At 42.7% G+C, this 17,529-nt stretch overlaps 1 protein-coding gene across 1 annotated transcript; it reads left to right on the top strand.

Annotated features, from left to right (window-relative positions):
- Nucleotides 1-4,103: 4,103 nt before the first annotated feature.
- On the top strand, nucleotides 4,104-15,529 carry LOC106810457 (nucleolar MIF4G domain-containing protein 1-like; the record flags this gene model as incomplete). The annotated part of the gene is given in 11 exon segments (XM_014813828.1): nucleotides 4,104-4,238; nucleotides 7,351-7,480; nucleotides 7,901-8,005; nucleotides 8,338-9,324; nucleotides 9,800-10,018; nucleotides 11,553-11,652; nucleotides 12,084-12,322; nucleotides 13,080-13,204; nucleotides 13,677-13,841; nucleotides 14,120-14,251; nucleotides 14,754-15,529. Coding segments are annotated over 11 exon segments (2,631 nt in total), but the record flags the coding sequence as incomplete, so codon positions are not given.
- Between the last annotated feature and the right edge of the window lie 2,000 nt (nucleotides 15,530-17,529).

The raw sequence follows: 17,529 nt of genomic DNA, 5'->3' as shown, positions 1-17,529 counted from the left end.
GCGTCACGGTTAGCCAAATTCAAGAAACTGATTTCCTACACACACACACACAAACGCGTCCACAAGCAATATATATCATGCAACAAAATACGCGTTCAATGCAAACAACACATAAACCTACAGTACATAGACACATACATACATACAATGTCAGTAATGAAGCCGTGCGACCAAACAATTAACTGGTGTCTGGCGTTCCTTGATTCAACAGTTTATCTCGCCTCCGCAAGTATATACCCATCGACATAAATAACATGCACTTTTGAAGCTAAAACACTATGCAGGATAAAAAAAAACGTATGGTGGCATGGCGTGGCCATGGTGTATACAGGAAAAACCCTCGAGTATTAACGTTTAAACTAACGTTTTCACTTAATTACGAAAGAAATGCCGACACACAGATTTGATTCACATACACATTTTAAGTATTTCCGTTTCCCGCAAAGTAGCATTATATACTGCCGTGTTCTTACTAAATATACTCTGCCGTATCAGCGTCACATCTTTCCCCACCATTATCATTGTGCTTGCCATTACCGCCATCGCCACCCCTCCATAGTATACACTATATACACCTGTGCGTAACTAATATATATCTACGGTTATCCTACTGTGGCCTCTTTATCTTACGGTTACTTACGTACAGTTATCTTAGGGTGCTTACACTTTAGCGTACGATATTCGCGCTGTTCCCTGATCACCGTATGGTGAAGGATTCCCAGCGTATAGGCGTGTGACAAAAATCCCGGGAGCTCCTTCTCTGCGGACCGGTATACGCGACGTTGCTCTTTTACAGAGACATAACTTTAGCCGCGTATTCTAACCTCGTTTCCACTGCGGTTAAACGGGGTGGGAACGCACTGATACGTTCGCGTAGGGCTCTCTATCGCCCTTTATCACACGCGTCCGCCACGGTATCGTATCCTGCCGTGTAAGGCTCTCGTAGACTCCTATCCCGTCATAACGGCTCTATTGTGGCACAAACTGTCCAGGCAATATCTGTCAGTATACTTACTCAGGCGACAGCGTAACGCGCTTAGCCCAAGCGGAACAACTCTTACTAGGAAAACTGCAGCACACTACCACGGCGTATATATCTTCTCTTTCTTTCTTCCAGCTTCGTCTCTGGCTTTCGGTGCTCTGTCTGCTCCTGCAATCTCGGCATTTCAATGCTTGTCCGTCCGTATCCCCTATCTCTGCTCTTCGTTCTGTCTCTCTTGCTTCTCTGCCGCTCTCCTTTTATTGCTCTCTCAATCTGCTTCTTCTCCAGTTTCTTCCGTCGATTGCTGGTCGTGAATCTTTCGTAGATCTTGCGTTATGTCCGCAAACGCCATGTCGAATGTGAAAATGGTCATATATGGACAAATATGGCCAAATATATCATCAAGTCCGCTATAAACTAGTTTCATTCCAGCGTGAGACTCAATAGGATAGGGGATGTAGACATTACTGCCCTCTACAAATCTGTGAGCGTTGAATCTCAATTGTAAACGGTCACTTTTGATAATGCGAGGCAGCATCCATTTTGCAATATGGCGCAAGTATGGCCACATAGTGGACTTGTCATCCTAAAACAGTTAAATCACATTGCTGACCATTGCAATAGTTTGGATATGGACACTCGTTGCTCGTCTCTAACTCTTTTGTTTTAAGTTATTGTGAAAACGGTTATATTTTTATAATGGCGGAGACATTGATTTTGTATTTGCGCAATTGGCAATATGGCCAAATATGACATCGACCCGCTATAAAAGTAGCCTATGCATCACATTCGTTGACCCTGAAATAGTGGGTTAGACACTGGTTTCGTCTTTGTATATGCTTTAGTTTCCATTATAGTACATAAGGGATTTGTTGATAATGTGGTGGCGCGCCATCTTGAAAAATCCTAACCGAAGTCGTAGGTCGGCACATACCTGCAGAATGATTTTGTTCCATCTAAGGAGCCATTGTACCAACTTTTGCGTGCTTAATTGGCACAGCGGCCCCGTGTCAACAAAATTTGGCTTAACACGGACTGATAAACAGGATCCTGTCATTATTAATATTACTACTTACTGTACCGTAACACAGTTTGTCCATATTAGCTGGCTGGTAGTCACTAGTATCAGTACTAGATACTTGTAGTAGTCGCCTGGTACTCTTAGTATTACTAGCTAGTACTCTCTAGTAATTATTTACATGTACTTGAATAATAGAATATTCGATAGTGAGATACAATTCTCGATCTCGCATTGGGGACTCGTGTTAGATACATAATATATATGGTGCCTGTGTAGAATCACGAGTACGAGGCAGCATTGGTTCGATGGGACTCATGTTCTCTGATCCTTGGGCCGTCCGAGTCGGACATCGCGGAACTTTCCACGTGATTCTTACGGAACACTTACAGTTCAACGCTTCCCACTGTCACAGTTTAGGCAGACTTCTGCGGGCACCATGGTTGAAATCTTTAGTTTGATGAGGAGTGTAACTATGGCAGAGATGTACAATAGCAGATAAGAGTGGACAATGAAACTAACTGTAAACTGATTATTCACGAATAGGCGCGAACGCATGTGTAATTGTTTCCTATAATCGGATCTCTAACCTCAGCCAGCTCAACGCTAGCCGATCAGCGCTATATATTGTTACAATGTTGAACAAAAAATCTGCCCCTGTTATTACAGGCAAAGAGAAGGCCGAGGGGGCGCGTAAGTGTCTGACAAGAAAATTGAGGAGCATTCTAGCCAGTCGTCTACCTTAACTGGGTTGCTGCGACTCCTCTGCGAGATGGGCAGAAACTCGCCTCATCAGCGAAAAGCCGGCTTTCACCTCTCTAGAAAGAGCCTGAGTAGCTGGCGTTGGCAGAGGCAGCGTAAATTGGCAATAAGGGGCGGAGATTTGCGCGGCGTTCGCGCGATATCCGGCTGCAGATCGTCTACGGCTGTCATTCTATCGCGTGCCGTTTATTCAACACCTACCGCGCGAAAACCAAGACTAGATCCGATCTTCGTTCAGTTTTGTTAACATTTTAACTCGCCTTCGCTAACACTATTTATTAACTCGTTTGTGTTTATTGGGTTAAAAGTGATATTAATAAGGTGTTCTCAAGTTAGGCAAGAGGTCAGGGAACCAGAATGAACACTCGGGAAGGGCCGTTTCCGGCCATCTGGGGGGTTTGTAAAACCAAAAATTTTCTTGTACGCTCCGCGCCAACCGAATTGGTTTGATTGGGACCCATGCATGTTCTCTATTCTTGAACCCATATGGCCACATTGCGCATGATATACATTGCGCATTGGATTAATTTGAAGATCTGAAAAATGCCTATACGTAGATGTTGGAGGCCTCTTGAGGTGGCTATATATAACACACTACCTGCATCGGCTAAAAAGGCCAACTACCTATCTTTACCCAAGCTAGCTAGTCACACCCCATGGCTAGCTATATCCCTGGACGTTTATTCCTTAACAAATGTCGATCCTTGCGTTATTATCCACGTAACAGTGGGCTACGTAGTCAGGGTTCTCCCCAGGATGAAATTCAAACGGGGGGAAGGGAGGGGGGAAACTAGGGCGGTCCGGGGGGCGTGTTTTTTTACCGTACCACTAATTAATGCGTAAAATCGTCACCACACCATAGACGGTATTTGGGGTTCTTGTATATATAAGATAGCCGAGTCTGTGTACAGTTAGTGTTGGGTGTGGGACAGGTTGACTGTTTGTACTTGTGTATTGTCTGCAGTGCATGCGTGGCACGGTAAAAATACACATGCCGGTTGTCTTGGTCGAATGGGAATTCTTGACGATCGATTCCCTCGCTGGCAAACTTTTATTGTGGTGGAATTTAATCGGGGCGGAGGTATTTTAAACAGGGCGCAACAATTGAAACAGGGGGGAGTTTTCCCAAACGCGCCCCGTTTGCGCAACGTAGGGAGAACCCTGGTAATAAACTATCCAGATCCAGATCCAGATCTCTAACAGCATTTAAATGCTGATCACTGATGAGGTTTTCATCACTCAGTGATGACACCACCATATTACTACACACAAGAGAAGAAATTAAACTATTCATGACACAAACAAGATAATACATATGATACAAATCCTGATATTTTTCAGATGCCAAGCAAATTGAAAGAAGAAAAGGAAGCACTTATCAAAGAAAAGCTAGAGACCCGAAAGCAAAAGAAGAGAGAGAAGAAGAAGCGTATAAAGAATAACAAAAAGGAGAAGCAGAAGGAGGTCAATGTTGAGGTGCGTATCTTAGTAAGTTTTAGATGCAACTATAGCTGTTAAAAGAAATGAAGTACAAATATATTATGATAGTTTGAAACTAGCGCAAGTCTATAGTCAAATACTGATTTATTATTGGACCTCTGTTTTGACAAATGCACGAGTACCGTATATGATCGCGTAATAACCGCTGGCGCCTATAAGTCGCACCTCAATTTGAATCGGGTAACCAAGTATTGCGCCTAGTTCATTTCCCCTCACGGTATGGCGCACTTATAAACCGCAGAGCAAATACAGGGTTGAAATCTGAGGCCAAATTTGCGGTTATTACGTGATCATATACGGTACATCCATATGTCAGTCTCTGGAAATTCTGCTCTATACCATGCAGTTTGTTCCAGAGCATGGCTTTGCAGAATTACTATATATTTTCAGCATAATGTCCCAGAAAATTTGGCAGACACACAGCAAAAAGTGCAATATCCAAACAACAGGGTGCTACAAAAAAAAATTTCCCCACTTGCCCGGTCGGGCAAGTGGGTTATGAAACTGGTTGCCCGAAGGCAAAAGTCACTTCCCCGAAAAACAAAGAAATACATACGATTTTTTCTATTATGAATTTAAATGGTTTCAAGAGCCCGGTTCAAAGGTAGTCACGATACAAGAAACAGCACACAAAACTTGATTCCCTTTATATAGCACCAAACAGGTATAAACACTTTAGTAAAAAAAATATTGCTGAAAGACAAAGGCAATGAAAAGCCTGAAAAGGCCATATATAGCATGTAGTACTATGTCAATACAAACATCACCTCACTCTACTCAACATCACAGCATAAAAAAGAAATGCCAAATGGTACACTTTAGATGAGAGCCATGAGTGCAGGCCTGCATGAGTGCTTTATGCATTACTAGCAGAAAGTATACCCGTAGAACCAGCAAATGTTGTCTTTAAATATAAACTCCATGTAAGTGACACAGATAAAGTTAAATATTTCATGTAACTGAAAAGAAAACACTGCACTGGGTACAACAGAACACTGGCACAGCTACTGGCCACTGACTACTGTGTCAGTACGGTGTACGTCAAAGCAGAGTGAGCAGGGGGAATCTGCAGTAGGGGGGGGGGGGGAATCTGAGACGTAGCACCATCTATTTTTGTTTGAGCCAGAACCATCTCCCAGACGTGGTGATTCTGAATATGCTCATACGGCGGCCCCTACGTATGTGATGTGGATCTGCTGTACGCACTGCCATCTATTGACGAATAGCATTTTTTTGAATTTTTGACTTAATACTTAATACTTAAACTTTTTTAAATTTTGTTCTCAGCCAGAACCATCTCCCAGACGTGGTGATTCTGAATATATCTTCAGTTAGCGCGATTGAGTGACAAATCAGGGCGAAAAGCGAGGACAAACAAACACACACACACACACACACACACACAAGATTAGCCAAATTATAGTATAGATGAGAATGGCAGCTTGAGACTAGTTTTGTTTGTTTGTCGCTACATGGCGATTGCCATCCCTCAACCAACGAGCCACTGCATTAGTTGCATCAAACTGTTGAAGACAACCTAGCTGCCTCTAGCATGCAGAAAAGAAGGAACCAGGAACAATTGGCAACCAGCCAGGGGCGAGGGACTGGCCCAGGGGCCTCCACAACCAGGGGCCACCACAACCACGGACCTCCACATATTTCATTAAAAAAAATTGTAAGGAAAAATGTAGGCTGCCGCACCTGAACGACACGCACGTAGAAATCAAAACCATATTGCGCGCGTTTTACGTCATACATACGCAAGCCATATTGTATGATATATTATATTATAACAAAATATATTCATGCTATGACACAGCTCGCAGTGTTTTAATTTTTTAATTTTTTTAAGTGTCAGTTTATTATCAAAAACCCACCACTCTCACAATAAATTAATAAAATATGTTCAATTTTATTTAGGTCTGGATCACGCAGAGATTAGTGGTGCATGCATGCAATAATAGGCGCGTTCACACACAAGAAAAACCGGGATGCTAATCGCTATGAAATACCGGGATAAATGTGTCGTTGTTCACACAGGCGAATAATCGCGCTAATCGCCGAGCGGGATAATTCTATTAATAGAACTGCGCATGCTCACTGCCGGAATGATGCTCACTGCGCATGCTCGCTGCTCACTCGCTTGGAATGATGGGATAGAAAATACCGGGATTATTTGCGCGAGCGTTCACACACGCAAATAATCGTGCTTATTCCAAAGCGAGCGTTCACACACGAAAATAATCGCGCTTATTCCAAATAATCGTAGTCAAAAGTGCGATTTGGAGCGCGATGCTGATCGCGATTATTAGTGGGTATTATTGTGTTCACACTTGTAATAATCTCGGTATTTCGATCGCGATTGAAAAACCGGGATTTGCATCCCGCTTATTCGCGCCAGTGTGAACGCGCCTAATAATAGACTGACAGCGCAGTATACAGTGTATATATCTGTTTTTGTGTACTTCAGCAAAGAAAATCCTCGTTCACAGGCTGCAGTAGAGGGGCAAACATTTGATGTAGCTGATCACGTAACGACAATGCCTGGCCTGGGGGCCGGGTTTACATGTTGCTGTTTGCATATTAATATTGCGTTAGATACAATAATGTAACCCAAACCCAAGGGGATATATAGTTATAGATAACTGTATGCACTGATTGTTCCATTCGCATTGTGTTTTTTTTTCATTGAAATCTCGTCGCAGCAACGCAGCTTCTGTGCAAAACAATGCAAGGGACAGGTGGAAACAGAAAAATATCATTAGTCTACTGTCTAGACATTCAATAAAAAAACTTGTTGCCCGAATGGGCCAGTGCAATTTCAAGCTACTTGCCCGGGGGCATATTTTGGTTGCCCCAGGCCATCGGGCAAGCGGGTTTGTCGCGCCCTGCAAACAATTATAATCAACAGTGGGTGTTTTACATAGCCAGCATGTAATGCACTAACTGCTGATATTGGCATATAGAGTGGTGAGCTGCTGTATTGATTGTTGTGTGGGCAGGCACCCAATTGTTTCATGTCTTCATTAACTTTCATGACTTTCTCATCATCCACCCCTGTAACGAAAATATTTCTTTATTTATCCAGGCTGATAACAGGAAGCAGGATCTTTTACTCATCAACAAGCAAGAAGACAAAGTGATTCGGCAGCTCGAAAAAAGTCTAAAGATGAAGCGGAAGAAGCTGCCAGCATCATTTATTAACGATGGCCTTGATTGTATCCTTAGATAAAGTAATTATTATATGGTATGCCAGTCCTAAAAATTAACACTTGCCTTTTTTGCCCATGTATTTGTCAATAAAAATAATGTTGGGCCCCAGAATTTCATCCGAAGATTGCCCAGACTGCGAGAGAGTTACACTTTTTAAGCACTAGCATGAAAACTACTTCAATCTAAACTTAAAACTATTAGGACCTGCTAGTTCTTTCATCAAAATATTTTTGGGCAATGTTTTGCTCAACTTTTTGAGCAAGACTTCATCACTAAATGATGTAATAGAAAATCTGCTCCTTCATGTATGACTAGGGATTATATCGTGAATTATAATTTATATATATGCATCCAAAGTAAGTTCAAGATACTCATGATGTCAGATTGATGTATTACTGATTAATTTCTTGACTGATGGGGTACAGATCTGCTAGATTTGTGTGACCCAGACAAAAGTAAAAAAGTTGTTGTTGGTGATTCTGACAGTGAGTCTGATCTTGTGAATTGGCTTGAGAGCAAGAAAAATAAAGGTAGGTCTATAATGTTAAAAAATTAGTGATGATAATTCATGCACATATGAGATACAAAAATTGCTTAGCTCTCTCAGGTTTTCACAAATACATGAGCATACATATATATGTATCACTATATAAATAGTGTCTTCTTCAGCAAATTCGTGTAGATAATGTGCATCCATTATCAGAGTGCACTCCAGTTATAGTCTTTCAAGTAAACAATAGAAAATCAATTCTGCATTTCTGCACATGTCTATTTCAAACAAGTAAGGGCACCTCGCTATGCTAAGATGTGTATGAATTCTTATTTGTTATCTAATATTGCATGTTTTGCTGTTGGTTTGCAGGCAAGCTGGGTGACGCATATTCAGATGAGGCAGATTCTGGAAGTGAGGCGTCAGGAGAGAAGTCTAACGCGCACCAGGAATTGGTGTCCAATAAACAAAGTCGTCGCGTTAAACTCAACAAACAGGATGTACAGACAGATCACAACACAGAGAAAGAAACGAAAAAGCGATTATGTGAGGGTGAAGCTAGCCAGCTGCTGCCTCGCAAGAAATTGAAAGCAACAGGAAAGATAAGCGGTGATCTGGAAGACAAAGAGGATAGTGACGGGAGTGAATCTATGGACAGTAAAGACTCTATGGATGGGGATGAATCTATAGACAGGGAAGAGTCTGGGAATGAGGATGAGTCTGTGGATGGGGAAGAGGATTGGGATGGGGATGAATTGTTGGGCAAGAAAGGCACTAGCGACAAAGACTATGACAGTGATGGGGAAGGTTCCCAAAATGAATCCTCTCTCGCTGAAGATTCGGAGGAGGATCGTTCCCCTCGCAACACGAACAATAAGGAGGACTTTGGTGAGAATGATGACTGTGATAGTGACGATGGCGAGACGGCGAATTTTAACCAAAATAAGAGTAAACAAACTAGGACGCAAGCATCAGGCAGCAACAGCTACACTGAAGACATCTACGGCAGACTGCGTGACAAGAAAGGCAACGTTGTAACAGGAGAGCAAGGTTCGTACGTTCCGCCCGGCAAGAGGGCGCTGCTGAGCACGACGGACGACGGCAAACACAAGGCGGCCATCGAGAAGCTGAACAAGCAACTGAAGGGATCGCTGAACCGGCTGAGCGAATCCAACATTGCGGCGACTAGCGCGCAGGTCGCGCAGCTGTACCTGTCACACAGCAAGAACGACATGAACACGACGCTGGTCGCCACCGTGCAGAGCGCCTGCATGGGTCCTGTGCAGACGCCCGAGCGACTAGCAATGGAACACAGCATGCTGGTGTCCGTGCTGCACCACAACGTGGGCAGTGAAGTAGGTACGTTAGTGCAGTCAACATGTTTGCCCCAATTAGTAATTAATTAATTAAATTAGTAATTGCCCCACTAATTAATTAATGATTGACTTGATCAGCACCTGGTCTAGGTGAAATGCTAGTAGCGATACACAAATTGCTAGTGATGCACATAAAATGTGTTGTTATTATAAGTAATCATAACACATGTTATATTATATCTACCACTAGCATTTTATGTATCATTTGCCCACAACAGAATAAAAATAAAATGAAAATCGTCAGTCTTTGTAAAATAGTATTCTGAATAACAAAGCAATGGTAATATTCACAATTCTGTTAAAATTCCTCGAAACATGCATTGATTGAGTAAGTAACAAAATGTTAGGTTTTATGTACTAACATGTTACTGACAGAATTGTGTGTGTTGAGCACCATTGTCTAGAAGAAATTTGTTGACTCGGTTAAGATAATATACAAATTTGATGACAATTTGCAGGTGCCTACTTTCTGCAGATGTTGGCAAAGCGATTTGATGAGTTGTACTCACAGGGCGAGAACTATGGCCAAGGCAAGGAGTGTGACAACGTTCTTACTCTGTTTGCTAACCTCTACAACTTCAAGGTCGTCCACTGTCAGCTGATGTTTGACCTGCTGCGTAAACTCATGGACAGCTTCACAGGGAAGGACATCGAGTTGATACTGCTGCTGCTAAAACGTAATAGTCAAAGATGCACGTGATCGAAACTTTATTGTTTATCTGTCCTACGAAAAAATTACATGTGATCAGTACCCCTATCTGTAACCCTAGACTACAATTTTTAGCTCATCTGACATAGTCAGATGCAGCTTGTAGAATCGCATGATCGTCCGTGCGTCCGTGCGTCCGTCCGTCCGTGCGTCCGTGCGTCAACAGTTGGGCACAAATCTTAACCGCTCGACGTACGGTCACGATATTCGGCACATCGGGGGGGATCGTCAAAACGAGTTGGGATGTCGAAGCTGGGGGTCAAAGGTCAAAGGTCAAGAGGTGTAAAAGAAGGGGGAACATTCACTCCTTAACTTAAGGTATAGGGAGGAAATGCAGAATTGCGGCACAAATCTAAACGGCTCGACCTAGGCTCGTGATAGTCGGTGTATAGCATCATGGTAGGAAAAGCCATCACTGTGCCGAAATTGGAGGTCACAAGTCAAAGGTCAGTGGGCACAGGGCAGATTTTAGACATTTTCTGAGGACATGGTCTGACGGAGCGATTGAAAAACTTTTTTGTTTCAGCGGTGACCTAGCATTTTTATGGCTTTATTGAAAGGACCATGAAATGTCCCTTCTGCTGACATGCGAAGAGTAAGTGTCGGATAACCTTTTGACCCTCAAGAGGAGGGTTAAACTTGGATTTGTTGACTGTCTGTTAGAAAGAATTTGACTGCCGGGTTTGCTAGTAGAATCTATACATGCCTGGATGTATGAGGCTACAATGTCACAGTGAAATTTCAAAAGCTAAATTTGGTTAAAGAAGGTGTATGTTCCTTAAATCGTATAATTTCTATGTCATTCTGTACTGTCAGTATGTTACATGTAACGTATGCCATTGCCAGTGGCTGCTGCCAGTGCATGTGTTGGTGCAGTTTTTGCCTGCGTTAATTGGTTACAGGTGGCAGCTCTCTATTGCAGCCTGTAGGCTTGCGTAGGTAAATGGATGAGTGCTTACCTATTCTGGCTTGCAAATAGTTGTTGCTACTACGTATGATGGGAGCTTCCATCTTTAATCTTAAGACTGAAGACACTTAAACGTACGCGCCATCTCGTGGCAACTTTCATAACGATCCCAACGAACATTCCTTTGAGAAGGTTCCTGATACCATCCCTGTGCATTCCACTGTTTCGGCGTGTATGTGAACACATTTGGGACTAACAGGGTTTACTAGAATCCCACCACTCCACCACAGAGTCACCGCAGTAGACGTTAGATGAGCGCTGTCGCTCTGCGGCACTTGTTCATTGGTGCAGATAATGGGAAAATGTCATGAAATCTTTATTGTTGCTTGCATATTAATTTATGCAGTTATCATTTTAATACCGGTATCAAGCATGTTTGAACATCGCATGGGTGATGTATGCTGCTAAATTTCAATGGTGTGTTGATTGCATTCAATTTCACTGTTATTTTCCTGATATTTGTGCTTTTGTGGCGGTAATGTCATCATTAGACTATGGTAGTCTCACTGATTGATGCAAAGCTTTCGGTCTGTAGAAATTGGGTTTGGACTTCGCAAGGATGATCCCTCTGCGCTTAAGGATGTGATAGTTGAGCTTCAAAACAAGGCTACGAATGCAGAGCAATTCCGGGATCAGTAAGTCGCTCATAAATGTCATAAGTATTAGGTAACAAAAATTTGCTCGCCGCAATTTCCAACTGAACTTTGTCTGTAAATGCCTTAATTTCTAGTTGGCATTCAGTTTTGTTGTGGAAATGCAAACAAGAATGTAGCTCACTGGCTATTATTAGTATTTTTCTTGCAGTCCCAGACTGATGCCTATGTGCCCATTATAATAACGATTTTTGAATGACCAGCAATTTAGTTATTGAGCTGGTAATCATGTCTCGATTAAGTTGTACCTAGTCTCTTGATCTACCATCAAAACAAATATTTTAAAAATAAATAGTAAATCCTGAAGCAGCGTTGATGTGTGAAAGCGTAGCCCAACGTGCATTTATGAATTCGCGCATGTAAACATCCCTATCTCAAGACAAAACAGTAAGCAACGGTCCTCTGCATTGTAGGTCTAGGGTGAAGTTCATGCTGGAAGTTATCTTGGCCATTAAGAACAACAACATGCGCAAGATTCCAAACTACGACCGGACGCACCTCGAACACCTAAGGAAGTTACTGCGCCACCTGGTGAGGGGCTCGACAGAATCCGAACTCAGAATCTCGCTTCACGACCTTCTGAATGCGGAAGAAAGAGGACGCTGGTGGGTGGTGGGATCGGCATTGAGAGATCAGCAAGATGCCCAGCCAGGTACACATGTTCAACATTAATGTTAATACATTATACAAGGTTTTACTCATTTTGAGTTCACTTTGAGTTATTGAGTTGGAAAATAATGAAATGCTGAGTAATAGTTGAATTCTGAATATGGTTCATGTAGAATTTTAGATCCAGAACTTCCAACCCGAATTGAGCCCATTACCCACCTTTGTCAAAAAATATTTTTTATTCCACCCAAACTAATATGATATGTTTTGCTGACAGATCTGACATTAATAGGGTATATACCCTAATAAGGGAATCTAAATTGTAAATTATACATTTTTATGTTTGGGTTAATCTTACAATGTCACACTGCCTGCATTTCTGCCACTTATAAATTAGCCTCTTAGTTTTTCTGGTCTCTTTTGGAACCATTGAACAAAAGGCAAATATAGTAATCGTTTAAGTGATTTTGCTATGATGTTAGATGATAAATTTAGTGGTGTATATGATCACTGGATGAGAATTATCATGTAACATATTGCTTAGTTCTGCATCTACATTAGTGTGCTCACCGATATTTAAAACTCCAGAAGTAATGTAATTACCAGATTAACTATTTATTATTCATGATCTATATTGGTTTAATAAAATTTCACGTTTGAATACATTAATATTTTTTATACATTTTAAATTGAATGTTATTTATTCCAAATTTTTGTAAGATGTTCAGAGCAGAATTCTGTTAATTACATCACTCCTGACAAGGGTATCGTGTATGTTACATGGCGGCATTTGATTGCAGTGAGTGAGGAGGCGCCGGTGTCTGTCGTGAGTGAGGCTACGGGCCGGGTGCTGGAGCTAGCACGCCAGCAGCGCATGAACACGGATGTGAGGCGCAACGTCTTCTGCGTCATCATGATGAGCGAGGTGAGTGCCTGTGTATAGGAACATAATCAGAACAAGCATAGCTTTGCGTGCTATTATTTCATTTGAGAGAGCCGCTAAACGTAGCTTTATTCATTTAGGCAAGACAATTAACCATCCCCAGCTTGGATACTGTTGCTAGGTCGATCGAGCTCACCCAGTTTATACGTGTTTTTCATGAATGCAAGGCAAATTGTTGACTTTGCAGCACTTTGCAAGCATTGTCGTTTAGAACGTCCAATCGCAACAATGATTGGCTAGAGCTGTCTGTCAATCACCCTGGGGGATCGGACAATTATAGTGGGTCCATGAGTGCCAGCGGATGCGGGAAATCTTGTAAAGGGACAGAGTTGGGTGCAAGTTTTTAAATGCTCTCTCCATCAGCCTTTTGTGCATTTTGGAATAAAATTGTAAACTATGTAAATGATTGTGGCAAGCATCGCGCGTCATCACGCGACTGCCTCATATGTTGCAGGACTATCTCGATGCATTCGAGAAGCTCCTCCGTCTGGGACTGAAGAACCAACAGGAGAAAGAGATGGTGAACATCGCGATGCATTGCGCCGTCCAGGAGAAGTCCTACAATCCGTTCTACGCGCATCTGCTTCGGAAGCTGTGCGCCCACGACAGGAAGTTCATGGTGCATGAAGTTGACATACGTCTACTATAAGTTGTACCCCAAATGCAGTTATAAATGTTTCCATTCGTCAGCGAATGCACGTTGCGTCCGAATTAGTAATGTAGGTATGAATAAGCCAATATGGGCAAGCATGGCAAGCTCGTAATTTAATTGCATATTAATTTCCAAATGAGTCTTTCACTCGTATGCAATCGTGTGCAATATTGTGTGCAAGTAAAGAGATGAACCTCATTTACGCGCCACACACTGAATACTGTAATGTGTTTTGATCCATACAGATGATGACTCAGTTTTATCTGTGGGACAAGTTCAAAGAGATCGGCAATTTAAGTGAACTGCAGGCAGGCAACTTGGCCAAGACTTTAGTGTTCCTAATTGCCACGAAATCTTTGTCGCTTGCCGTCTTCAAGGTAGGGCACGAACCATCATCCAAAAGTACACCTTATCATAAACTGTTTGATCAAACGTGTGAAGCTTGTGTCGTGGCATTAGTAGCATTGCCATCGGCAAGTATAAGCCATATCGGAAAGTCCAGCTGTGTTATTTAGGTCATAGAAAAAGGGGTATAAAATGGCCGCGGCGCGCTTAGCAAAGTACATGATTAATGTAAACACTCGTGCAATTTTAGTTTTTGCATTAACACAATCATTGCAAAATATCCCAAATGACCGCAATCATATTTGTAAATGTTTCTGTAAACAGAAACGCACCTGAGAATTGAAGTACGATGTTAGTGAAGAGAATTATAGTTCAAAAACCTCAACTAGTACTATCGTAACAATGTTATATATAGGCAACTTATCACCCATCTTATCTGATTTCAATATGGCGGCGGGAACATTCCGATATGGCTTATTATGAAGCGGGTATTGCATAGCCATGTAGATCTTCTGGCAGCGTCTGCTATTGCAGGTCGTTGAGTTTGGTGAACTAGAGAAGCCAATGGTGCACTTCCTTCGTGGCGTGCTGCTCGAGCTGCTGCTGGAGCAGGAGGAGGAGACGACACGTACCGCCTTCCTGCGCCTCGCCTCCGCCGCCACCGCCGCCAAGCTGCGGCCGCTGCGCGAGGGACTCCGCCTCTTCCTGCACCACTTCCTGCTGCGCAACAAGCACCGGTTGCCCGTGGACACGCAGGTGGCGCTAGCGTCACGCGTGGCTGTGGCCGAGGCGGCGCTCGGAGCGGCCGACTCCAAGGTGCTGTTGTAACATGCCGTTCGCCTCGAGGAATGACGTCCGGAAATCCCATGCAACGCTTCAGGAGGTAAACAGAGGTGCGCAGAGTTTGATTTGTTGAGTGTACAAAGAATTCTAGCTGGAGGTGGGGCATTATGTATTTTTTAATAAGTGCAAGTGTGGTAAGCGAGTAGTGTAATTAATGTATTGTTACGTTTATTGTGCTATGAACGTCATGTTCTCTAAAGGAAGGCAGAATAAAAATCCTTTTTAAAGCATATCCATGGACAGTAGTTGCCTCTATGAAACCCATTAAGGATATTTTAGCAAACACGATGAAGAAGTAATTGTAGTATTCGTAAAAAATTTCATTTGTTTGCAATGTGAAACATAGATGTGATTGCTATGTTAGCAAGATCGCTTTTTCCTATACACACGCATGGGCTGCATTTTTTCATCAATACGTCCAAATACAAATGATCATGATAGTGTGAGAATAAATTAAATGAACAATACGTCGTTGTTTAGTAAAAGTAAACAATTTTCTATTTGTTCTGTTCATCAGCCAGTAATTACACGGATTAATGCCATTATCTCAATAAAATTATAAACACGAAGGGCAATTCTATGCAACATGCTAGAGAGCTCCACATAAATGTAACATGAGCAGATAAGGTCTATGTCCTCCTGACCTCTGTTTGACCTGGCTCGTTTAGCTATTTCTGACTAATATATATTATATATAATATATATAAGGTTTATGGTTAGGGTTATGGTAATACCCTCGTCAGACTGGACGGCGACCAGAAAATGTACAAGGTCGCCGGCAAACGCGAACACAACGCGAGAAAAAGTCCCAACAAATTACAAAATTGAAAAAAAGCCGCGACCTGTGCAATCATACCGCGTTCTCACGGCGCCCCCGCCACGACCTCTCCTCGCTTATGGCGTATCACCGGCGTTCCCGCGACGCTCTCCCCACGCTCATGGGGTTCTTACCACGCATCTTCTACGTGTATCGCGACTGCACGGCGACCTCACGGCGTTTCTACCACGTTCTCACGGCGACTATATAAGCTGGTCAGATTTTCGGAAATTTCAACTGTATACTTGTGCGTTTGCTGAGTAGAAACACGATGCCGAAGAAACAAGCTACCATAGGCCGAGGCCGTGGCCGTGGCCGAGACAGATCGGCATGAAACAGTTCGGCAGATCGGATGAGACAGATCCATTAAGTCGCCGTTGCAAATGTTACCATTTTCGCAGCGTCTTTGCCACGCGTGTACTGCGCGTGTACTACGTTCATGGAGATGTTACGACGCTTGTCTCACGACCTTCGCGACCCCACCGCGTTCTCACCGCGTTCCAGGTCAGATTGCCGAACCTTGGCATTTGTTTTGAACATGCTCAAAACAAACGCCGTGACTCAGCGATCATTGGCAACCATGGCGACCACAGCACGATGTCTGGCGTTTCCACCACGCTTATACCACGCTTATGGCGACCTTGGCGCGCTCTGGGCCCATTTTCTGTCGCCGTAGCAGTGCAGTAAGGACGCCACCCCGTCTGACGGTGGTATTAGTCAGAAATAGCTAAACGAGCTAGGTCAAACAGAGGTCAGGGGGACATAGACCCTACGAGCATAACATGGAAGTCGCGTGTTAAGTTTTAATGCACAATGAATCCAAAGAGTGAGAGGAAATAGGAACAGTGTAAAAGGTACAACTGCATATAAGCAGCTGCTGCAGCTGTGTGCACTGTATGTATGTTGATTAAGGCGTTGCATTTATAAAAATTGCTTTATAAAATGGCTAATAGCTAATAATAAGCTGTGAATAGATACCAGATATTAGTGCTGAGATGCATAATCAAAGGCAAATATAAATAAATTTTTCTTTCACTGTTGGATCAGTCCTGTGCTAAAAGCTAGCATAGAGAAGTACCCAAGTGACATATTATTAGCTCATCTGACATAGTCAGATGCAGCTTGTAGAGTCGCCTGAGCGTGCGTCTGTCCGTCCGTCAACAGTTGGGCACAAATCTTAACCGCTCGACGTACGGTCACGATATTCGGGGCGTGGGGGGGAATCCGAAAACGAGTTGGGATGTCGAAGCTGGGGGTCAAAGGTCAAGAGGTGTAAAAGAAGGGGGAACATTCCCTCCTTAACTTAAAGGGACAGTAGCCTCTAGGATTTTACTGCATACAACTGTACTTACTGTATAACAAATTGTCTATACCCACAAGTATTTGTTACCAGATACCTAATTTAATTGTTATAATTAATTACACATCAACGGCTACGAAATTTGAAAGCGGCGCCATGACACCCGCGACGGCTGCCACCCCCGAAAAAGTTGCGTATTTACAATTTATTTTGCACGTTACAGACTGAGGGCTAATCATAAAAGTGCAATTATATTTATACCTAAATGCTATTTAACCGAACGATATTCATTTTAGGGCAAATTTATCCATATTATAACTGAAACTATATGTCGTTTATAATATATTACA

This window comes from Priapulus caudatus, unplaced genomic scaffold (genome assembly GCF_000485595.1).
Source record: "Priapulus caudatus unplaced genomic scaffold, Priapulus_caudatus-5.0.1 Scaffold16, whole genome shotgun sequence".
NCBI lineage: Eukaryota > Metazoa > Priapulida > Priapulimorpha > Priapulimorphida > Priapulidae > Priapulus > Priapulus caudatus.
Note: the sequence above shows the minus strand (reverse complement) of the source record. Positions and strands in the feature narration are given on the sequence as shown.